The sequence below is a fragment of the Scleropages formosus genome, chromosome 8 (assembly GCF_900964775.1).
Source record: "Scleropages formosus chromosome 8, fSclFor1.1, whole genome shotgun sequence".
Taxonomy (NCBI): Eukaryota; Metazoa; Chordata; class Actinopteri; order Osteoglossiformes; family Osteoglossidae; genus Scleropages; species Scleropages formosus.
The window spans coordinates 23,327,835-23,352,452 of NC_041813.1; the positions used below are offsets into that span (position 1 = coordinate 23,327,835).

The 24,618-nt window shown below is 43.6% G+C and overlaps 3 protein-coding genes across 5 annotated transcripts; 1 reads left to right on the plus strand and 2 right to left on the minus strand.

Annotated features, from left to right (window-relative positions):
- Nucleotides 1–1,068: 1,068 nt before the first annotated feature.
- On the minus strand, nucleotides 1,069–9,570 carry tmem44 (transmembrane protein 44). 3 transcript variants are annotated; one of them, XM_018757098.2, is made up of 10 exons: nucleotides 9,362–9,570; nucleotides 8,490–8,619; nucleotides 7,675–7,765; nucleotides 7,241–7,404; nucleotides 7,006–7,095; nucleotides 6,090–6,260; nucleotides 5,379–5,528; nucleotides 4,761–4,865; nucleotides 4,463–4,591; nucleotides 1,069–1,315 (listed from the first exon to the last, which is right to left on the minus strand). In XM_018757098.2, exons 1-10 carry the CDS (start codon nucleotides 9,493–9,495, stop codon nucleotides 1,241–1,243), a joined length of 1,239 nt encoding a protein of 412 aa, XP_018612614.2. In that variant the 5' UTR covers nucleotides 9,496–9,570; the 3' UTR covers nucleotides 1,069–1,240. The 3 variants fall into 3 exon arrangements, with proteins under 3 accessions (XP_018612614.2, XP_018612613.2, XP_018612612.2); XM_018757097.2 differs by having other exon boundaries at nucleotides 1,233–3,224; nucleotides 7,006–7,092; XM_018757096.2 differs by having other exon boundaries at nucleotides 1,233–3,224.
- Nucleotides 9,571–10,888: 1,318 nt separating this feature from the next.
- lsg1 (large 60S subunit nuclear export GTPase 1) lies at nucleotides 10,889–19,115 on the minus strand. The gene is made up of 14 exons (XM_018756958.2): nucleotides 18,907–19,115; nucleotides 17,101–17,227; nucleotides 16,883–17,003; nucleotides 15,273–15,359; nucleotides 15,078–15,164; nucleotides 14,633–14,693; nucleotides 14,359–14,535; nucleotides 13,560–13,904; nucleotides 13,331–13,432; nucleotides 12,737–12,880; nucleotides 12,166–12,289; nucleotides 11,909–11,988; nucleotides 11,592–11,768; nucleotides 10,889–11,504 (listed from the first exon to the last, which is right to left on the minus strand). Exons 1-14 carry the CDS (start codon nucleotides 19,006–19,008, stop codon nucleotides 11,325–11,327), a joined length of 1,914 nt encoding a protein of 637 aa, XP_018612474.2. The 5' UTR covers nucleotides 19,009–19,115; the 3' UTR covers nucleotides 10,889–11,324.
- Nucleotides 19,116–21,033: 1,918 nt separating this feature from the next.
- fam43a (family with sequence similarity 43 member A) lies at nucleotides 21,034–23,171 on the plus strand. Its single transcript, XM_029253944.1, has one exon. The coding sequence runs from the start codon at nucleotides 21,338–21,340 to the stop codon at nucleotides 22,370–22,372; it is 1,035 nt and encodes a 344-aa protein (XP_029109777.1). The 5' UTR covers nucleotides 21,034–21,337; the 3' UTR covers nucleotides 22,373–23,171.
- The last annotated feature ends 1,447 nt before the right edge of the window (nucleotides 23,172–24,618 follow it).

The following is a 24,618-nucleotide window of genomic DNA, read 5'->3' on the forward strand; positions in this document are numbered from 1 at the left end:
GAATTGAGGAAAAGAATTTCCTTCACAACTTTCCCTAATCTTTGCATTGTCCTGGTATCACATTGGGGAAGTGCCTTCACTTCCCATCTGCTACAGGAGCGAAGACGCTTCGACTTCGGCAGAGATACGGCTTCCAAAGTTAAATATAAAGGAAAGGGGCAGTAGCAGAACTGTATTGAGGTCAAAATAAGCCTGTGCCACTAAGTCGCTGTGTTTATCACATATGTTGGACATCCAGTAAAGTACCAATGAACAGCTTGGCTGGAATGATCCAGGAAATGTCCCCTGTGCCTCATGAGATAGCAAATTTTAATGAAGGACTTTCACATGACACATTGTCAGTATTACCGAGTGCTGCGCTTGCTGAAAGTCAGGCTACACATTAATCAGTGGGGAGGCAGAAGTCGAGGCTTCTCATACGGTCAGACCGTCAGCTGGGTCACTCGCGCTCGTGCATTACCATTTCCTCACACCACATCACTCTTTGACTGATCCTTTACTGTATTCAATTTCAAAATTACCGATGTGCTTGAAAATAAATCTAGAAAAACCCATATTTATTCCAACAAACTGTTAGTATCTGTATCTTCACTCTGTGTTCACACAGGTTTCCATCCACAGTCCAAAGTTGGGTTGTTCTGATGAATTGGTGACTCTAAATTGACTATGGTGAGCAAATGTGGACATGGCTGTGTGTGGCTGCCCTGCAATGGACTGGGGTCCCATTCAGGGTGCATCTTTTTCAGCCTTGCAAACTTCCAGGGCTGGCTCTGGATCTCTCTGACCCCCCATTTGTCCAGACAGTTAACTTAGAACAAGTGATGTTTTTTTACAAGCCTTTTTTCAAAAAGGTCCCAATATTATTGGAGCAGACTTGAAATGGTGTCATTAAGGTTTTTGAGAGACATGGAGTTTAGTACACATGGAATATTAATTTTAAAAATTAGAAAAAAAATTGCACAAAGACAAAAATCGTTTCAGTATTTCTTATTACACTGCATTTAATTTACCAAGAGGCAACATATATCACGGTAGCGATAGAAGTGCAGTTTCACAATTTCTCATACAAAATATGGCTTTAATATGCATACATCAGTGAATATTTTACCAGTGTCATACACTGCATCACTGAGTGGCCTTCTGAATGGCTGTGTCACAGACACACACGTTGGCACAGAACCTTCCTGTTGGCTTCTCCAGTGATACTTCTGTCACCAGACTTACGTTCACAGCGATCTGTTCAGGTCTGCAGGGCAAAAGCATCCGCTTCTTTCTGTGTGTCGCACCACTGTGAATTCACGTCCTCAAAATCCCACTAAGGAAACAGAAAAACCCCAGATATACATTGAACCGAAAAGAGGAAAAATTCCCACAAATTTAACTACTAAAAAAAAAAGATAAATACCTGAGCACAAAGTTCACTTTACGCTGCCATCCTGACTGATTTTTTTCTTAATCATAAAGCTATACCAAACAATATTCTGTCACATTTGGTACACTGAAAAACAACATATAGCATCAAGAATAGCGTTTAGTTCCCAGAACACAATTTTATGCTCTAGTCTGAATAATGTAATGTTGCTACATGTCATTTATTGTGAGGTTTCATCATTATACACCAAACGCTGAGCTTGAGCTGGGTACACCAGGCACAAAATGAATGTTACTGAATTAATAAAAGAAATGCATGCAGCACACACTGATGGTAAATTCGTGGCTTGTTAGGGCTGCGGGATGACAGCACTGTCACACATGTTGAAGGGGTACACAAAGGATTTCAGCAACTAACGTCCCAGTCACTGCAAGGTCCAAAAACGTTATCAGTCCATGTCTGATAAAGGTGGGTCCAGCATTTCTGAACTGCTCCATCCTGGAAAGCGCACAGCTGAGCGTAAATAGTTCCACAAATAGAAATGCTGAGTGCCAAATCCCCTATAGACCCCTCATCTATTCTGCACCACTTCCCAGACAGACTGGTCCTGCCCAACTTTTAATCACAGATCTTTAACAGCAGAACAATTGAGCCGTAACACAAGTCTCTGCCGATTCCACCCCACCTCATTACAAGTATGAAAACAATAGAAAGCAAATTTCAAGCTGTTCAAAAATCAGTTGGTACTTTTTTAGAAAACCTCAAGGAAAGTTCCATCAAAAGGTGCATGACATTTCATTATTAGCCTTTGCAACAGACATAAAATCCAAGCAACATCCATCAGTAACGCCATTCCATAATCTTTCACTCCTAACAAAATATTTACAAAGCTTGTTTCTCAGTGTATTCAATAAAGGACAAATTGACATATTACAGAAACTGCTTGTCTTATATGACCTGTGCAGGCAATCTCTACTGTATACTTTGTCCAGGCAATATGGTTTATATGTACTTTTTGCCAACACACCCTTTAGTCCCCCCCATCACTGTATGATTGTGTCTAAATTTAAGGGCAAACTATAACATAAAATTCCTGTTTACAATAATGTAAATATCCCCAGGCTACATCAAGGCAGCACTGTACACTGTTCCATCATAGAATAAGTGTTAGTGGTCAAACATTATGGAGTTGTGCTTCTAACTCGCATTAAACTGTATCATAGAATTACTGACTCCAAAGTCAAATGTCATACCAGCGGTTAAGGGGTATAAATGCCGAAAAAGCAGGGGAAAACATGTTAAATATACAGTAAAAACATGAAAGAAAAATATTGCGAGTAAATTAAAATTTTGCATTTAGTAAGACTACATTAAAAATCAGAAGGTTCCCTTTAGGACTGCTAAACATTTGAACAGAAAGGTTTGTTGTGGCTATACTCAGGTAGAAGCATTTTACCTGTAAAATAAACAAGTACAAAACCTAGTGTTTGTAGAAGTACTGCACAAAGTAAAAGCAAATTTTGATTATTAGTCAACTTCCCTAATTAACTGAGCTCAGACAGAATGCAGCTTGGCCTGCTCCTTCATGCACTTCAATGGGAACATTTAATCTTTCCTCTTTAGTACATTGTTTGAAGCACAATAGCATTCGCTCGCCACAATTTGCCTTTGTTTCAGGGTCAATTCTGCTCTCCATTGATGGGTTTTTCCAGGAGCTCCCTGGAAGACCTTTCCAAGACATGTTGGGGGAAGTGAGCTGAAGATAGCCTCTTCTAGAGAGGCAGCAGACGCTCCCCAGGCTTTGGTACTGTACTCTGCTGTACAGCTGCAGTCTGTGGACCCTCCTCAGCACCTGAAATGTGCACACTAGACTGACCTGTTACCAGGACACTGGTACAGAGACGTACTATGGCAAAATTCCATACACTGCCTGGCCGCACATTATATCAAATCAGCCGCAGTTTAGGCTGAAACTAGATGGCACAGTGGCTTAGCGGGTAGCACTGATGCCTCACAGTGCTGGGGCTGTACTTTTGGACATAGGTTTGATCTGGCTAAGTCTGTGTGGAGTTTGCATGTTCTTCCCATGTTAGAGTGGGTTTCCTCCCAGAATCCAAAGACATGTATTTCACTTGGATTGGTGACTCTAAAGTATGTGTGCATGTGTGTTGCATTGCTCTGCAGTATAGATCGGTGAAGGATTGTAGGTAGTTTACTATAGGGTATCTAACATTGTTAATGACCTTAACTACATGACCTTGCTAAATACTAGTTTATCACTGTAAATAACCTGGGAGAAAAGCTTTTGTTAAATGAATAAATTTAAGAAATATCAAATGAAGCATTGTATGTCAACAAAGCAAATGTGCTCTTTTGCTTAACAACAGTAATTATAACACAGTAATATTGCATTTTAACATCAACAACAGTAGTTAAATTAAATTTCACTCTTGATTTCCTGAATTAAGAGTTCTGCACATTAAGATGTATACAGCAACGCCACCTCCAGGGCCCAGCCTGAATTACAGGTCTTAAATATTCAAGTGTACAAATAAAGGTTTCAACTGACACAGCGGGTGAAATTGCATCATCTGTCATTTATGAAAATATGACACAGCAGTTTTAAAAACAAGCATGCAACATAATAAAAGCTTGACTAATTATATATAAAATAGTGCCCACATGATTCACAACCACTGAATCCCAGGGTTGTTGACCCTTTTGTTAGCCAAGGGCCACAGTCGTTATCGTTACTGGTCCGAGGACCACACATGTAAATCACAGTGACATACTGAATCTTAAAGATCCAAATTGAAGATTTTTCTTGTATTTTATTTAGGTGCAGTGAGTACTAAAGAGTGTAATTATAGTTGTATTATGTGATTCAATATTTATAGGATTTATAGCAAGTACAGCACATATTAACTTCATCAGTGTTCTTGCAGACTGCATGTTGACCAGCTCTGTGTTAACCCAAGTCTGGCAAGGAGACTAATGGCTGAAGCAGCAAGCTTTTCATAACATCTAATGAAAATCAAAGGTGGAGGTGTATTCATCTGTCAAAACTCACGAGACATACCATCTCCTCACCTCGAGATCCGAGCTAACGGATAAGCTGTCCATGGAGCTGCCCGAGGAGCAGGGGCTGTCCACCTGGACCACTTTGACTGTTCTCCTGGACTGACCTTTGTGGCTCTTATTCACCTCCTTCAAAGAGATCTGAAACACACAGACACAAATGCACTGCTTGCGGTGAGAGCGCTTCAGTGAGTGGCAAGACAAATTACCCAGTGCGGATTCTCAGTTACAATGTTCTAAACCAAAGAGCAGAGCCTTGTTTATCTGAGAGACAACAAAGATAGTCTAGATCCTGTGGACAGTGGAGCACCTTTCCTGCTGGCTGGATGTTGATATCCATATAGAGTCCAACATCAGTCTTCCTGCTAAGGTATTTGTTGCCACGAAGAATCTGAAGTGGTGTCTCAGGGTGACCCTGTAGTGCAGCAGAGAAAACAGGAGTGACAGAAACAAACTGCAAAATGATTGTAAATCTAAGCTTTTTCATTCTGCACATTTATAATGAACAAAAAAAAAAAAAAAAAAAAAAAAAAAAAAAAAAAAAAACTTCTCTAATAAGATAGATTAGAAGCAGATGGGGAGAAGAAAAGGGAAAAAAAAAAAACACCAAAATTGCTCTCTCTGGCCCTAAGGTAACGTTTCTCAGGTTCTTATCCTTTTCTAGGTCACAAACCCCTTTAAGAGCTTGATGAAATCTGACCACAATCACATTTATAAGTTGAATAATTATACAAAGTACCGTACTCAATGTATTGCACAAAAACTCAGTTACATAGGGTTATCACAGACAGCAACATTTTTAACGTTTATTCACACAGATGGTGCTTTTTCAAAGCCATTCTGTGCTTCACAGAGCCCAGAAGCACGGCCACAGACCCAGGTTAAGAACCCTGCTCTATGTATGGTTAGTCTATGTTTCACTGCCCACATTGTGCTTCCCAGAAGTCCTCCCCCTAGGGCAATGCAGAGCACAAGAGGAACTGCCAAGAAGGCACTGCGTGTCTGGGGAAGTGCTTCTTCGGAGTGGGAATGAGGGCCGCACTCCTTTCTGCTTCCTGTAGCACGAGAGGGTGATGATCTGTGACGCCAGTTAAAATCCAACACTGAGAACTGGAAAATATTAGACTTCTTGGTAGTTATATTCTGCTAGTCCCTGCAAATGTCAAGTAAAGCTTATTTGACAAACTGAAGCATAAATTTCATTTTACTAATTTACTGGGGGGGGGGGCATAGTGGCGCAGCGGACTTGGCCGGGGCCTGCTCTCTGGCGGGTCTGGGGTTCGAGTCCCGCTTGAGGTGCCTTGCGACGGACTGGCACCTCATCCTGGGTGTGTCCCCTCCCCCTCCAGCCTTCCGCCCTGTGCTGCTGGTCTAGGGTCCAGCTCGCTGCGATCCCGCTTGGGAAAAGCGGCTTCAGCCAATGTGTGTGTGTGTGTAATTTACTAGAAAGTCAACATTAATGTTGGGTGTGCTGAGTTTTTGGGACCCATTGCTTATGTAAGCAATGATTACTTTTTTATAACTACTGTTATTACAAGAATATGAATAGTTGCTATTTTATAGATGCAAATCTGTAGCCCTCCAAAGAGCTGACATAAAGTAAAAAGCAAAACAGGATTGAGATGAATGGTAAGGATACAACAACATCAAAGGCAGCACATCCAGTAGCAGTTAGGATCCAAAGCAGTGCCTTCTGTATGGACTTGACGCGTGTGTCGTACAGCAGCATGGCGGAGGCATACAGCAGACTGGCCAGCGCACATAGCACTCCGTAAAATATGTGCAGGGCTGAGCTGATCTCACCCCGGTGCTAGAAAACCAACACAGGTCCAAAAAAAAAAAAAAAAAAAACAAAATTCTCATCTAGATGCTTGAACCGAACAATTGAGGAACATTTTAGAGATCACATGACATGGTAATTAGTAAAAACAGACTATTAGTTTTCTTTCAAGCTTCAGAAAACATAAAGGTTATCAATTTGACTCTTTGTTTAATGGTCCATCAGACACCGTGACCTACTACCCCGGATGCTCATGTTAACAATGTTGGATTAGGAGAAAGAAATTCCTTTCTTTTTCATTTTTTAACTTGTGTATTTTTCAAACTTTTTTTGCCAAACGTCACCTGCATTTCTGACTCGTGCCATTAGACAGCAGTAAAGAGCCCCAAAAGAGAACAGTATGAAACTGCTTTCGTTCAACACACTTCCAGTATCTTCCAGTATGTACAGCATGTATGCGGCAGTATCCGTGATTAATTTCAAGATAAGGAACACCGCAAGACATGCCATTTCAGGTTAAGATAACGGAAGTCTTGTGATACACGAAAATGGAATATTAGTTTTAAACCTAATCCATTAGTTTTCTGTTTTTTTTAAAAACAGAACCCAGACCATAAATACAAAGGACATCTGCTTTATTATAAAGCTTTTACTGGTTATGATGTAGTGGTTCGATTTATAAACAAGCTGAGTTATGGATAGACTTCTGATTCCAATTGTGTTGGTAAGCTAAGGTTCCAGAGCACACTACAGCATGGAGAATGGGGATACTTACAGCTTCAGCCAGCACAGGAAACTTGGAGGTCCAACCAATGACAAAAGAAAGAAAACCCAGCGTGTAACCTATAACATCTCCGTTCTCCTGCTCCAAGAGACAAGGATAGCATGGTAGTGAAAAATCATGGGCCAAACATCTGGAAACCATCAATGACACTCTATAAACACCTGCTACTGGAGCTGGAAATGTTTTAGCAACATTATTACAATGGATTACAACCCCACACACTCACCTGTGGAAATATGCCAAGGAGATGTCGGTTTGAATGGGCTCGGACTGCAGGCATGGGCTTTGGGTAAGGCAAAAGGTAGAAACACGCTCCCAGAGCAAGAGGGAGGGACACAGCCAGAAGGTTCTGCTGCCTCCTCTTCCTCATGATGATCTTCATCCTTCTAGCTAGGATATTATGGAAAGAATGCCTTCACACTGATGCTGTGCCGTAAAAATGATCAGCATCATTCATCGATTTACTTCTTGCAAAAGCCTAGAGCACATATCACTTACAAGGTATGTGAAGATTTTCAATGACAGGACACACAAACTTACAAGTACACACCCACACTCTTCAGTTCATGCTAGGGCTTCTTCAAGAAAAAGAACTCGAGTTTCTACGCCATTGTAGCTATACATGAAATTAACATCACGACCTTTTCAGAATTCACTCACCACTGTCCGAATGCCAGCAGAAACAAATGCGGATGATGATAAAAGAAAAATTAACGACATCTAGCGCAGTCATGAACACACCCATGAAGACCTGGAATAAAAAGGAGACTAATTAAGATTCAGCTCAGCTTCTATAAGGCAACGACACACTATTGCTTCATCTAATAAGACTACAGGAGAGAGCTGAATGAAAAATCTGTTTTATCGACAGTAATTTGTTATAATTGTTTTGCAGCTGGTGGAAGACCTTGTGGAACTGGGCTTGTCAGTTTGATACATACCTTTTATAACCTTGAACCAGTCTGTCTACCTCATTTGCAGTGTTTCCCCATCCACACCTTAAAGACCTGCTACCCAAGTGTAAAGGGAACTAGTGATTTCTATTGAGCTGATACCTTAGTTCAAGGTGACAGTGTTATCTACTGTCATCCATGTAAATTTATTACTTTAGGAGGTGCTTTTCTCCAACACCACTTACAGTGATTTTTAACCAGTATTTCACACTTCTATCCATGGTGACTTAAAGTATTAGATACATCGCAATATTCTACAGTCATGAAAAAGTTATTCCAAATAAAGATGTCAGCTAGTTAATCACAGTATGCTGCTTTGGAGAAACGTGTCTGCAAAAATTAATAAATGTAAGTGTAGTAGTGCGGTGCAACAGAATTGTGTTCTAACACACTACACTCATTTATTCAAAGCATCGTTGAAATATCCACACGTTCATCTGCACCGGAGAGAGACATGGAGATGAAGCTTGGGCGAGGACAGCGTGAACTGCCCATGGAGGAGGACAAGGCGTGTGCGAGAACCTGAACATCCAGCTGGTTGGAAAGGATTGCGCCCAGGGTGCCGCTCAAGTCACCCAGCAGCCAGTAGAGCACATAGGCAGCCACGTCTCTGGAGGAGCCCTCCTTCGAGGTACAACGTCTGTAGAGTAGTCTGGGATGGGGGGGAACAGAAGAGAAAAGACCTGTAAAAACTCAGGTCCATAACGGACAACGACTCTCACCCTGGATTAATAGGAACACCTTCAGCACACAGGTCCAGCCCGGTGCTTCGAAGAAACCCACCCGAGGTCTGCCCTTTCGCCTCTGTAACGAGTGGTGTGGAGCACTCACTACTACTTTATCATTTGAACACTGCTATACTTGTCTAGGTGATATTTACTCCAGTTTTCACCCTCCTTTCTATTATTGTAGAGTCCTCACACAGGAGTGTGATTGACCTTTGACCTCTTACTGCTCCACTGATACTGAGCGCTCTGTAATGATTTCTTTTCCATTTCTTATTTCTTTTCCCCCTTTCGCAGAAGGAACAAACTTGAAGCTGATTGATCATGTCTTTTTTTTCCTCCCCTCCCAAAAATTAACTTACTTTCTGTCTCTGCTGCGCTACGGTTGAACCTCGTGCAGTTGGGGTCTCGTTTATCATTTGACGAGAAAAGGACAGACATTTGAGAAGACACCAGATTTTTTTTTTTTTTTTTGTTTTATTGAAATAAACGTCCAACCTACTCGAGAACGTCACAGTTTTAGGAATACTGGGGAAATAATAAAAAAAAAAAAAAAAACAGGGACCGCCGTGTTACTCCGCTCGCTCTGCGCCCCCCTCGTCAATCTGGAAGTCGTCGATGAACAAACAAACAGACTCCCAAAAAAACAAATAATAATGAGTTACTCACAGAAAATGCGCGGTGAGCAGAAAGAACGCGGACAAACCGGTGAGTCCCGCGGACACACACACGTTCTGCCCTTGAAAGCACAGTGTGTCGCGCCACCAAGTCCACTTGAGGTACTTTGTGTCCCACATCATCATGTCTCCTTTCTCCCCAACGCCTCTGCCGCCCGCGCCGCTATTAAACTCCGCCGTAATTTCGGCGGGACGCGTTGGCGCGCGATAGGGAGGGCAGCGCGCGCGGCGCCGGCCGCGAGCCCGATTGGGAGAACCTGGCGAATCACGCGGGACGGCTGGGAGAGCCGCGCGCACAGTCGAAGCGCGTATTATTAAATTATTAAAGCATCTCACAGACACATACGATCGATTCATTCATGAAAGCCTAAGAAACATTTTTAAAAAATGACGCGCGTCGCTTCAGCTTATGTTTATATTTATTCTGCGTTAACTCCCGAACTGGAAACGAACGAGACTGCCTGGAACCTTAGAATATCAAATATGCAAAAAAAAGGCGTTGCAATTATTAATATCATGTTCGTGTAGCCTGTAGCCTAGGATGGATACCTGAAGGCGAGTTTGTTCAAACTTGTTTAGCGTAAAAATGGATAAAAAAGCCGTTGTTCTCAGAACTGTCTGTGTTCGTAATATACTATAGGCGATAGATGACTAATCATAAATGTCTGATGTGGGATAAAAAAATAAAAAAACAGCAAGTATAAAGTGTAAAGTATACAGGATCATAGAAAGGAGATGATGGCAGTTGTGTTTATTCACGTTTCCGCAGTTGCCTCACTCACATCAACAATCAATGTATTTCAAGACTCAAGAGCTGCTGCATAAAAGGACAAAAGACTTTTCATGCAACAGTAATAACTAGATACATGATTGTGACAGTACTTTCATCGAGGGGCATGATTGAATGTTCCGAAGAAGTTGGTAAAGCAGTAATCTTGAGTTTAGATGCGTTCTAATCTTGATATTTACTCAATACACAAGAACTGCTCAGAGATTGGGACCAGATTTAGCCTTAGTAATAATCATAATAATAATAATAATAAAGCATTGGGAAAATCCAAGACAGTCTCAAGTTAAGATGCAGAACTTGCTGCTTATTATTGATCGCATCTGTCCATTTGATATCTACAATCATAGCAGACATGATTAGTTTTTAAATAAAGAAATATTCACAATTCAAACCAAAACTTTGAGGCATTAACTCATGTGTGCGCTGGGTGGTTCTGGTTTGAAAACCTAACAAGGTAAAGTATTCTGTTAAGAATCATTTTTAATTTTGATACCTTTATAATTATAGCTCAAATGGTTTTTACAGAAAAAAATTGAGATCAGAATATCAGCTTCCCTCGAACAACCTTTTCTTTGTAATCATTTTTTAAATTTATTAATTTAGCTGACATTTTCCCCTAAAGCAACTTACAATTACTTACCCATTTATACAGCTGGGTAATTATACTGGAGCAATTGAGGGTAAGTACCTTGCTCAAAGGCACCACAGCTGGAAATGGGATCCAAACCCACAACCTTTGGATCCAAAGGCAGCAGCTTTCACCGCTACACTACCAGCTGTCTCTATGTGCTCATTAGAAATGTTCAAATGCCACCTCTCCATGTACCACCTGCTACAGTTGATTCCTTTTCTGTGATGGATAATGCGAACCTCCGTCCTTTCGATAATTTGACTGCAAAGAACCACAAGCTTCTAGTTTTATATTTTACAGCAGTTGATGTTGCCTCTGGAAATTACAAAATATTCATTTTTTTTTTACTGTACATGTTAGCACATTACATTTACAAAAAAATATAAGGTATATAAGAAAAAAACTGGGAACAAGAAAAGTCAAAATACATTCAATGCAGAAAAAACTGTCCTCTTTTATTGTGTTCTCCTTGCTGAGCACTGCTTCCCTCTCCAGCCTCTAAGTCCAGTAAGTACACAGGTTCTTGCGGTCCCACTATGCGTCAAGATGTTTGGTGAGCCTTCGGACCTTCTCCTTTTTGTTCCTGTTGCCATGCTTCTTCCAGGGCTTCCCCGCTGGCTGTTCAGGGCCAGACCTCTCCTGTGGTGCCGGGCCACTTCCTGGCTTGTAGCCCATGACCGACTGGACACCCTTGGTCAGCGCCCGAACGTTCTCCTGAAAGACAACACACTCTCGAGTCTTCTCCAAGGTTCTCTCTGATTACAGCGAAAGGAGAAGCGTGCACAAGGGGGGATGTAATACCTGATGGAAAAAGTGTTTGTCTACCACATTCTCAATCTTCTTAACCTTGTGTTGTTTATTTACTGTTTTGGAGAACTCTTGCCCCACATTTCCTTCCTGGTTTTTAAACTTGCTGTGTTGAGGCTGGAAATCTTTGGCATCAATGTGTGGTGGAGGGTGGCAGTACGGGAGTTTACCCTGAAAATCAAAAGAAGAGGAAGCAGTGAAGCGAGGTCCGACACTCGCTTTCAATCTCCTGCTGAAAATCGACAATGACAACAGTACCAATAGTATAACAAGAGTATAACAATGCAGAAGAGTGAAAAGAATTAACTTACACTGACATAATCCTTCAGTATGTAGCGAGCTGATCTAGACTGGTCAGGTTGTCCATGGGCAGTCATGAAGCCCCTCATATCTGAATGTTCAAAGAAGCACGTTGTCACACAACCCTCACAAAAACAGCTATGAAAAGGACCACACTGAATTCTCTGCAGAGAGAGAGCAATAAGTTTGACTGTACCATGGATTGAGTTAATTGTTTTGAGACAGTGCAGAAATAAATGTTCCAGGAGGGAACACTGGATTAACTCACATCCATAGGCCATGAGTAGCTCCTCTGCAGTGGGAGGCCTCTCGGGGTCCTCGTCCTCCCGTGGCCGGATGATGTTAATGCCATAGGTGCCCTCGAGCATTTGTCGAGGAATAGTCTGGCACACGTGATGCAGTCAAGGGCCTCTCGACCACTCGTAACTACAATAACTGAAAAGAAGCGTCCACCTCCCTTTCAATACATTTCAAAGGGCAGGAATTTAAAGGACTTATTCGGTATACTGCCGGCTTGGATTTTTTTTTTTTTTTTTTTTGCATTTTAAGACCAACGGCCAATGAACATTAACTGCCACCGTAAATATGAACATTTTGATCCTCCGGTGAACATTTTGATTTTTTTTCAGAACAGTAAGAAAAAAATAACTATCACTCCTTTCAGCCATTATGTCAGCAAATTAATGCAGGGATTGGTAGATTAAAACTATAATACTTCAATGAAACTCACTGCTGCTCTTGGAATTCACATCACTTACATATGGAAAACAGACTATTTTCCATTTTGCACAATAAATATTGTAAAGCTACATCAACAATGCATGACATGCAAAGGATATTAAAGACACTGCAGGCACATGATCCCTCATCTGGTCGATGGGTAATATCCCATTGCAGATCATCTCAGCTTTAGTGGACACGAAGGATGGCATGACCAAGCCAGGGCAGTCGCACAGACACAAGCCTGGTTCCACAAACAAAGTCTGACAACAATATTTGAATTGATTTATTTTCATATTGGTCACTTCTTCAAAAGGTTTCTTGGGAACAATTAACGTAAGAGCAAGTGCAAAAGAGACACAAAACAAGCAACAATAACTACAGAAGCCACCAGAACATCAACAGTGATTGATAGGGGACTATTTTCATACATTTTTGAAACTCACTGAAATAAATGTCAAAAAATGCTGAGTGCCCAAAGGCAATATTAAGAACTGAACATTACTCAGTAAAATCTGTATAGAAAGTTTAGAGCATAAAGGAACACTTGACGAACCACATACGTCAGTTTGGAAACACGTTCCAAACTAAATTTTCTTGAATAAAGCAAATTAAGGCACACTGGAAAAAGTTACTGAAAATTACAATCTAAATAATCAAAAGTAACTGCAGGAATCTAAACTATTTCTAGAGTCCATAAAAGAAAAAAATACCTGAAAGTGCTTAGTGTGTCCAGGAGTAGCTGAAACTGAAACTTTCTTATTCCTAAGGATAGTGTTGATGGTGGAACTTTTCCCAACGTTAGGATACCCCACCTATTACAAGAAAATTAATCAGTCCTGCATTTGCACCATGAAAAAGTCAAATAGGAGTCTATATGCGTTTTTGACTTCACCCAGTATGTTATGGTAACATTTTATTTCCGTGGCAGTAAGCACTCACCAGTCCCACGGTGATTTGGCCCTCTTTCAACGTGCGTCCCGTGTGTGCTGCCCTGAACACGTTCAGCAGCTCGTCTCTGCGCAGCAGGCGACTTGTATTGTGGAAGACAGCAGGTGAGGAGCCATCTTTCTCTGCCTCCTCGCCATCCGATCCTTCAGAGCACGTCTGCCAGTCCTCCTCATCCACGCAGGACTCAAACTCGTCCCCTTCTTCCAATGCATCGTCCCCCTCTTCCTCCTGCTGCTGCTCATCCCCCACAGTGAAATGGCCAGTCACCTCTTTGTCTGGAGGTGTCTCCTCCTCGCTGTCATCCAGCTCATCCTCGTACCCCTCCTGCTCCTCACCCTGTGAAACCCAACCAGTAGTGTTCACCATTTGAGATGTGAGATGAGAAGCAATCAACTGTTAAACATCCTTTCTTGTGCATTTGACTCTTGGTACACGACCTCAATGTTGCCTATTTATTAATTCATTCAGCTGACACTTTCCTCCAAAGGCACTTAAATGTCAGGTATGAATACTAAGTTACTTACTACTTACCCAATTATACAACTGAGTAATTTTTACCGTATCAATTCAAGGCATGTACCTTGATGATGGGTAATACAGTAGGATTTGACCCTGGATCCTTTGAGCGGAAGGTGACGGCTCTGACCACTATGCTGCCCGCTGGCCACATCAATGTTAGAATTCCGATCATTGTCATACAAAAACTGTATTGGGAAGTCTCCAGTGAAAGATTTACTTCTGCCATCATATGATCAAATAATATTCATCACGACATCTAGGTGACAGGCACCTTGTCCTCCGCTTCCAGCCGTTTGTTCTCTGCCAGGGCCGACCAGAATGCAGCTCTGATGCCCTCCCTCTCAAAGTGCTTGGCCCAAATGTGACGCTGCTCCCTGGTCAGCAGGTCAGCCTTGTTCAGCAAAAGCATGTTCTCTTTGTCTGGAGACACCTCCTTTACGTAGCTTTCCTGAGCAGAGGGGTACAAATCAAACTCGAGTACACCACGCACAACGGCCCAATTACTGTGGTGCATCAAATTTACAGGCTCCTAGAAAAGCACTTACTAAGTCTGGGCAGCGAAACAGCAAGGGGTTCCTGGCATCAACAATCTGAACCACAACATCGCTGGAAGAGACAAAAACCAAATGTCACAACATGATACCGATTGCATGTCCTAAGCTAAGGGGAAACAGAAAAGTTCAAGACAATAAAAAAAAAAAAAAAAACTGGAGGGGTGGGCAGCTGCAGGTACTTGGACCCCCAAGGTTTACTTTTTTCTCCTCTCCTCATGGATAGGAATTTTTTTTTCCTTTTCCTCTCTTCAGCTCCCAGTTGATTACTTAGTTATAGTTTCCACCACTATCACTGCTTTTATTTCTATTTGGGATTTGTGCCCAATAGTCCAGCACTCTGGGTTACTATTGAGAATAGAACTCAGGAAAAAAATAAATAGAATGGAAAACTGCGGTCACAATTCTTGCCCAGATGGAGTGTCTCCACTGATCCCACCTCCTCTCAATAACTCTCCACAGCTGTCTCCAAAAATCAAGATTCCGTTCATAGGGGGTAAGAATCAGCTTCTGCTCCTCTTCGAGCCTAAGAGATGGGCGAGACAGCACAGTGTTAAGTTCCCATTTATATATGCATATATGTAAATACTCAAAGGACAACAAGCTCCTTGCATGCTGCCGCATAAGTGCTTACCGTGCCAGTTCGCGTCTCCATGTCAAGAAGGTGTCCCGTTCAGCCTGCTGAAGGGCTTCCGGGGTGGTGCCGTCATCCCAGTGTGGCCTGGAACACAAGGACCATAAGAACAATTCCTCACTTGAGCACACGTGTGCTACATACAAGGAAGTGCACACCACAGGTGGAACTGCGCTGCACAGCTCGTCCCTCGTCTCTCCCTGCTGTCTTTTGTATGACTCTGCTCAGCCTCCACCTGCTTTCTATCCGCACCTGCGTTCCCCAGGCACACAGATACCTTACGCTTACAATTATTTATTTGGCAGATGCTTTTCTCCAAAGTGACGTACAGCTCAGTGTTTTTTAAAAAAAAAAAAAAAGAAAAAAGAAAAAAAACATTTCTCCATTCTACATGCAGACAGCTGATGTGAAAGTAGTCAGTGTGTTAAACACCAGCATTTTTGTTGGCACACGTTATGTGAATAGCTGCAAGTAGAACTGAAATGGTCATCTTGAGAGATGGGGTTTTTGGAGCAGTTATGAGAGAAACAGATCTGAAAGACATGGGTCTAAAACCCACGGGTGGCATGGTGGCACAGCGAGTAGCACTGCTATCTCACAGCACCTGGGTGGTATGAGAAAATGTGGGTTCGATCCCTGCTCAGTCTGCGTGGAGTTTGCATGTTCTCCCGGTGTGGGTTTCCTCTGGATGCTCTGGTTTCCTCCCACACTCCAAAGACATGCTGTTCAGGTTCCCCACACTGTGTGAGTTACAGAGAGTGTGTTCCTCTGATGTATGGATGAGTGACTCTTTGTAAGTAGGGTATCTAGCAGCGTAAGTCACCTTGGTGAATAAGGTGTGTGTGCTGATAACACTACATAATATCCCTTGTAAGTTGCTTTGGACAAAAGCATCTGCTAAATGTAAATGCCTTCAATGTTAAGGGGAATTCAACAGCTCAGAGGGATCTCATTTCACCACACTGGGGCCAAAACCAAGAACCTGTGGCCTTCTAGTTTCCAATCTCTCACTTATCTTCCTGGAAGAAGGAGAGGACCCTGGAGAAAGAGAGCAGAGGGCATGTCCCTGCCAGGGAGAACTCACTGACCTGCCACTCCCCATATGAAGTCCCTCACTCTCCACATCCCTGAACAGTCAACCTTTCTGTAAATACCACCAATAAAAGCACTGTTTCTCCTGTGTCACAAGAGTCTGTCTTCCACCCTGTTCCCTAAAAGATCCTGGCGTGACATAGTTGTGTACTCATATAAGCAACACTGCACATGTGGGTTTTATGCCTGGATTTAAAAGAGTCCAGAGCAGCTCTGATGTTCCAGACTTGATTTTGATTGAAATTTCCTCAGTTCTTGAAAAGCAGGAATTTTGCATTTTTGGTGGAAAATAAGGGTGATCCTTTTGTACCTCAGGAAAACAGTTTGCCAATTTAACGGTAACAAAGAGTTCTTTTCATGGGAATTCTCTTTACGAGCAGACCTCAAGGAATAAATTGCACTGGTTATGCAAAGGACACCTGTATTAAGATATTGCCGCATTATTGTGTTTTATTATATGATATGGCCGTACAATTGAGTTATCGCGTTGTTAAATTATGATATAGCTGTATTACAACCTCCTTGGTATCCTGAGGAAGCGCTTGTTTTCCTCGTGCAGGTTCTGCAGCCTCTCCTTCTCCTCCGCGCTCAGCAGTCCTGCCCGGGCTTCGGCTGCTACAAACTTGATGTTGAGCTTTTCTGCAATACAATATGAAACAAAAGGACCTGCATTCAGAAACCCTGCTCACGTGTGCAGGAACACGCATGTTGTTTGTGACATTGCTGATTACCTCACCTGCGGCGAACTCGGTGCCTGCGAGCGCGGCTGTGCTCAGGAACTCGTCCAGAGAGCTCTGCTCTGTAACCGACTGCAAGTTCAGACGGGCCCAGTCGGAGTCATCCTGCAGCTCGCTCGTGTGTAGCTGTCAAACACCACACAAAATTGGCCTTAAGCAGTTTGTTTCAATGATCCATTCTTAAACATACACATGCAAAGCAAGAAAAAAACTGAAATAACTGCCAAAGCAGGACAAATAAATAAACAGAAACAAATAACAAAATAGTATACATACCAGGGGAACAAAAACTAAATAGAAAAACCAGAAATTAATGCACAAATCAATGGGGTTTTGGGCTTAACAGCTTTTGGAGGTCAAAAACAGGATTAATATACTGCTTCATTCCGGCATGAAACACAATAAAAACAGGTTTCTTGCCTCTTATTAAACATTATAGTCACAGAAATATTCTTCTTTCTATTACTATAATATTTTGCAATTAAAATAAGATTAATCAAATAGTATTCTTTGTCTCTCTTCCCACCAAGGCCCAAGCAGTTCATCTTTCAACAATTAAGAAAAAGCATTTCATAAATCTCCACCGAAGAGCTGAGATTCGTCTCCCGATCGCACACTCCAGAAACAGCAGTGTGTACAGAGGTGTAGAACAGTTTCAGAACAGCTGTCACAGCAAGACCGGTGCGTTTCAACGTTTCTTTTGGCCTTCAAAAGAAAGCTTTTAGATAGATAGACAGATAGATACTTTATTGATCCCACAAGGGAAATTATGTTTATTATATTATGGCACCAGTCAAGTGGCAGCTTGTTGCAGCAGCTCATTTTAGATGGGTAAAACCTGAATTTAAACTGAGAAACGTTTCTTACTCTGTTTTACGACAAAAAATTTAAATGGCGGGGTCCAAACACGACTCCTCCAAGGAGACATAACATAAGCAAGAGGGTCACCCTCTCACTGAACAGGGATCCAGTTCTTTTATTTTGAGAGCGGGGAAAAAAACGAACCCTCCCCACCAAAAGTTTGATGGCGATCGACACGGGGATCCAGAGGAAGTTGTGAGGTGATCATTTACATTTATTCCTTTAGCCAACGCTTTCCTCCAAAGAAACTTACCACCATGTTAATGTACTTACAACTATTTACCAATTTATACAGCTGGGAAATTTAACTGCGGGAGCAATTCTAGGGAAGGTACCTGCAGCCAGAGGTGGGGATCGAACCCGCAGCCTTTGGGGGTCCAAAGCCATAACCACTAACACTGTTATATACACAACATATATATAGAAGAAAAACACTATATTAAATTTAGAAGACCATAACAATAACAACAACAACAACATAAACATCTCCCAGAGGAATGACATGATCCACAACAACAGCAGCAAAGTCTGTCTGGAAGGAAAAGTTGCGGAAGACTTAACGTTAGTGGATTTAAAAAGTCAAACCAACGAAAAGATAATCGTTAAAGCGGTATTTAATATTTAAGAAAGAAACAATTATTCCATTATTCCTGTTCAATTTTACACAATTACAACTAAGTACCCTGAGTGAGAAAACCTGACGAGAGCCTCCGCTAATGAAAGAGACACACGACATGATACTATATACACCTTTACGTTACATATATATTTATATTACACATACATAAAGCTCACAATAGTGTTATATATGTAATATAAATTTTACATATAATAATTATCCTGTGTAATAATAATAAACACAAACTGTGTAACTTGAGAGGCCATGATCATGATGGCATGATTCGCACACACAGTCTGAGTCTGAAACGGCACTGTTTGTTTACCCAGGAATCTGCCCGTCTGCCACCGCGACCAGCTTGGAGTCTCTCCTTTATCAAAGTCCTCCCCAACCCGGTTCCACCGCCGCCACACTTCTTTTTCCCCATCTTATGCTTCGGCCTCTTCGCTGTTTCGAACCCTTTTCAAGCACCTAGAACGGAGTGTGAAAAAATACGCAGCACGCGGAGCTCGTTGTCGCTCGGAAGGATAATGAAGGGACACCGAACCTACCACTCGCATCTCAGCCTGGACCAGAAACGTAAATATATATAAATATGATATACGCGTAAATATATAAATATTATAATATACTAAGTTTTACTGTTCCACAAAAAACCGTAATCACGGAACTTCTTCCTCCCTGTAACAATTCTCAACTCGAAAACGTCAGCGTTCAATTGGGCCGCATCAATGGTACGTTCTGCGTCTGCCTAAAACATCCGAGTGAAACAAGTGCTATTGTGAAATAGCTCCGCGAGCTGAAAGCGTCCCCCACGTGCCAAGCGTTCTCTCATCCTGGTTCTTGATCCATGTGAAAATATTTGGTCGGTTACTCGATCAACAGTGATACAATTTACACATTATGCTCATTTTAAAAGCCTTGTACAACACAAACATATACCCGATAAATTGTTTGTGGAAAAAGTCTGGTAAAGTGTGTAACTTTTTTACAATGATAGATACAATCCAGAAATGTCCGTTAGTACAGAAATACATTCTCCAAAAGCAGATTTTAAAATTCCATTTAAATAAGCTACTTATACCTTTTCAGATACTGAAGTAGCCTCAAAACCAGTTCGAAAGGTCAGTAATGATTCGAAAATAACTGTGCTCAACATTTTATATAACTTTAATTGATATATACATATACAGTTGTTTTATTTAACAGTGGAGGTCATTTCGAAAAGAAAAAATAAATCAGGAAAATGACTTCCTGAATACGGTGTGTTGAACACGTAACGACGCGCGCTGTTGCGCTGTGCCGCCAGCAGATGGCGACACGGAACCATATTTGTACAGAACGGGCTCAATCACGCTATACTGTGTATCACGTTATAGAAAGGGAACCCTGCGCTCGTTAATCTCAACCTGAATTCGACGCGGAATCCTCTCTGTTTATATATTGATTATATAAACAGAGACATACAGATACAAACAGATATATTGATTATATTTTATTTCAAATCCAGCTGCTTTGTATGTCCATGTATGCTTTTTACTTCGATCTTCATAAGCAACCCCGCAGGTAATCGTACTGTACTCTCCCTCGGTGTATTATTATTTCATATTTATTCACGGAACGTGCTTCTTCGAAACGTCTTACGATATGGGTCGTAACGCTCTTGTTCTGTATGCTGGATGTGAAGGAGCTCGACCACATCAGATTCCTCGCATGTGCTAATCTGTACTTGCCTGGTGACGCTACTTTAACGGTATCGGATTATTAATATGACAAAATATGAGCTGCAAAACAGTAAATGATACGTGTCGGGGACACGAAACTGCGGGCCACTGGATCGGAACGTGCTGCGAGAACTTGCGCTTTTAAACTTGAATTTATCCGGTTTACTTGTTTTTTTCACGTTTTACATAGCTTTAGTTCAATTAGTGTAGTCCAGTCCAGACAAAAAAAAAAAAAAAAAAACAAACACCACGTGGCGCAAACAAATGTTGAACACACACACACACACACACACACACACACACACACACACACATTTTCAGAACCGCTTGTCCCATACAGGGTCACGGGGAACCGGAGCCTACCCGGCAACAGAGGGCGTAAGGCCGGAGGGGGAGGGGACACACCCAGGACGGGACGCCAGTCCGTCGCAAGGCACCCCAAGCGGGACTCGAACCCCAGACCCACCGGAGAGGAGGACTGTGGTCCAACCCACTGCGCCACCGCACCCCCTATTCAAATGTTGAATATTCAACAAATATTATCACACCTCCTGTCACGTGTATTCAAACACATTTAGGGATTTCAACGTCCTGCGAGAACTCGCGCGCGCTTTTTTTATTTCTATGTAAAACAGCTAATGGTCCGTCACGTTTTCACATCTGTATAGTAAGAAGAGGCAAGAACGGCCGCAGAAGTGGAGAGAACGCGAAAGAAAATAAGAGGCGCAGACGAGAGCCGCTCTCTCCGGACAGCGCTTTTCAGAAAAAGCTCGGCTTGTCCCACGTCCGTCCGCCCCCCCGGTTCCCCCCGCGAAGCGCATCGAATGGTTTGACCCGGCGACTATTTATAATGGGTCCGTCGGCTGTGCGCGGACTCGACTACCGCACAGGGAGGGGGAAACGAAACGGAGGCGAGCGGAGCGGAGCGCCGTGCGCGCAGCGCTCAGGGATGCGGATGCGGCAGCGGGAGCGGGAGCGCAGCCGGTAGAAACGCGAATAAAACGGTCCGGCGGCGGTAACGGCCAGTTCACGATGCTGCCGTGGAAGAGGAGCAAGTTCGAGCTCATCGAGGAGGACCAGCGCGCCAAGCAGAAGGGCTACTCGGCGAGCCTCAGCTACTCCGCGCTCAGCTCCCTGGCGCGCTCGTGCCCCGAGAGCGCCCTCTGGCGCGTGGGCAGCGTGTTCCGCTCGCGCAGGAAGAAGGTGCAGATCACGGGCGAGGACCCCACGTACACGGTGCTGTACCTGGGCAACGCCACCACGATCCAGTCCAAGGGCGACGGCTGCACGGACGCGGCCGTCAGCAAGATCTGGAGCCGCAGCGACATGGCCAGGAGCGGCACCAAGATGAAGCTGACGGTGAGCGCGCAGGGCATCCGCATGGTGCACGCGGACGACAAGGCGCGCCGGCCCGGCCACCTCTACCTGCTGCACCGCATCACGTACTGCGTGGCGGACCCGCGCCTGCCCCGCGTCTTCGCCTGGATCTACCGGCACGAGCTGAAGCACAAGGCGGTGATGCTGCGCTGCCACGCCGTGCTGGCGTCCAAGCCGGAGAAGGCCAAGGCCATGGCGCTGCTGCTGTACCAGACGTCGGCGGCGGCGCTCGCCGAGTTCAAGCGGCTCAAGCGGCGGGAGGACGCCCGGCACCAGCAGCAGCAGCTCGTGGGCGAGGGCACGGTGCCCGTGGCGCCCCTGCGCAAGCTGCTGCTCCTCAACGGGCAGTGCTGCTACAAGCCGCCGGTGGAGCGCAGCCGCAGCGCCCCCAAGCTGGGTTCCATCACCGAGGACCTGCTCGGCGAGGAGCAGGAGGAGAGGGCCGCGCACTTCGAGTACGAGGACTTGCTGGGCGGCGGAGGCGTCCCGGAGGACGCCGGCCAGGGTCTCGACCGACTCATCGGTGACCTGGCGGAGATGAGCATCGGCAACGACGTGCGCGCGCTCAGGGCCGACCTCGGGGTCACCCGGCTGCTGTCCGGCGAGAGCACGAGCAGCGAGTCATCTGCCGACGGGCCCCAGGAGGCCCCGAGTACCCCGGAGGACGGCCCGGTGCAGGAAATGGGCTGAGCGTCCCCAGCGACGCGTCGAAGTTGCCGCAAACTGGGCTCCGTGCCTTAGCTGGCCCTTCTGGGCCCATCACCGTGACGTGGCGCCCAGCCCGTGCTGCTGTTGTGCCCGGTTCGAACCACTGGCATGTGAATGTGTGCTGCCAAAGTCTGGGGGGCACAGCAGTACAAACCCTAGGAGATAATGGATTAGGGTTTTTTTTTTTTTTTTTTTTTTTTGAACCAGGGACACCAGGCCTGGAAAGCCACAAACAACAACAAACAAAAAATGGCAACAAAAATGTCAACAAACTGCAAGTAGAACAAAAACGGCAACAGATCGAAACATAGACGTAAACATCTCCATACAAGCAACAACAGTAGAAGAGGAGCGGAAGAGCCCATCCAAGTTGCTGAGGCTTTGCCGTTCGTTCATTAGCTTATCGTGAGTGTGGAAGAGGAAAGTGTGCGGAATCGGGGAATTCCAGTGTAATGGCGCGGTAAACACCCCGGTGTGTATCCGGGGAGAAGATGCCAAATCCTGCAACGACCAGTCCTAAGGAGAGCACCTTCTAATCAGTGCAGTGCTGTCCTTACCATCCAGTAGAGGGATATTTTCTATTATTATTATTATTATTATTATTATTATTATTATTATTATTATTATTATTTGCACTGTTGTGAAATGTGTGTGTAATGTAATCGACTGTTTTGTACATCTTCTCATTCTCCCGGAAAGTCTTCAGAAATATATTATCTTTGCTGTGCAAAAGAAACACCGTAATGTATTAAGATGTCAATAATAAATTATGTGCATACAAGTTTATTTTTAAAGGAGCAAATGGTATGTCTTCTGCGAACTTCAGAAAGACTATGAATAAACTGTCAACTGTTCTGCGTGTTGTCTAGTCTCATTTAGTTTTTTTTTTTTTTTTTTTACGCTCTTGAGAAAGTTCATGAGAAGCTTGGAGCTCTGAGCGCTACCTTTCACACCTGAATGACAGGTACGTCACTGAAGGCCCAGTGTGTTTCGACACGGGGCAGAGGGCTTCGGCTCAAGGCTTCTTCTTAACCGTGATCAGTTTCCATTTGCTCACACACACACACTTTTTCGGTACTTTCTTCATAGGTGGAGCACAGTTTGGGCACATCAGCCAGTGTATTTGAGCAATACAGTGTGGTGATCTAGTAATGATGTAGTGACAGGTCAGTGATGTCAACATTTCTGAAGTTAAATTTTTCACTCCTGCTGCTTTGCACAATCCATGTTTATAGATCCACATTCCAGCTTTTAGATGTTCTATAGTCACTGAAAAGAACCTGGAATAGTGGTAAAATACTCCAATATATGACAAGATTGTTATCCTCCATGGGACAAAAGAGCAATAATTAAGAACCAGGAACAGACACAAGACAGTACTTGGCATAACCCCTCATCTAAAATACACACACACATTTTCGGAACCGCTTGTCCCATACGGGGTCGCAGGGAACCGGAGCCTACCCGGTAACACAGGGCATAAGGGCGGAGGGGGAGGGGACACACCCAGGACGGGACGCCAGTCCATCACAAGGCACCCCAAGCGGGACTCGAACCCCAGCCCCCCCGGAGAAGAGGACCTGGTCAAACCCACTGCACCACCGCACCCCCCTCGAAGCATAAGAGGTCATTTTTATTTTTTATTTTCTAACAGAACAGGACAAAACTGTCACAACAACATATTTTGGAAATGCAAATACATATGAGGGCAAGAGTTCATAATATTTATTGGGTTGGTCATGCAGCACTAAAAAGTGTCAAGATGATGAACAAATCTTCAAAAAGGATCATATGAACGAAGACTTTCAAGAGTTCACACCTCTAGCGGAAGAACATTAAATACTTGGCTCGACCACCGAAGTGCAGAAGGAACTTCTGATGCGGAGCAAATATCTGAGATACGTTTCTTTGCCGCATGCGTAAGAGTAACGAGCCTACATTCCATAACTTCATCAGGAGCAACATCTCTTAAAGTATTGTGTACTACTTCCATGCAGAAGTTGTGTGGTTTACAGTGTCCTGAAAATATAATAGGAGATGAAAGCATAACGTTTTGCAGCTTCCAGGAGAGATGGACGGCGATGATTATCATCCGTATGAAAAACAACAGAGTCGAGTTTGAAATGGCCTTCAACACGTGGAAGTTGATCTGCTCTTCAATAAAACATGCGTCCCTTGATGCGCCACGCACGCTGTCAGTTAAGGCTCTGTTTACCACTGCAAAGGAA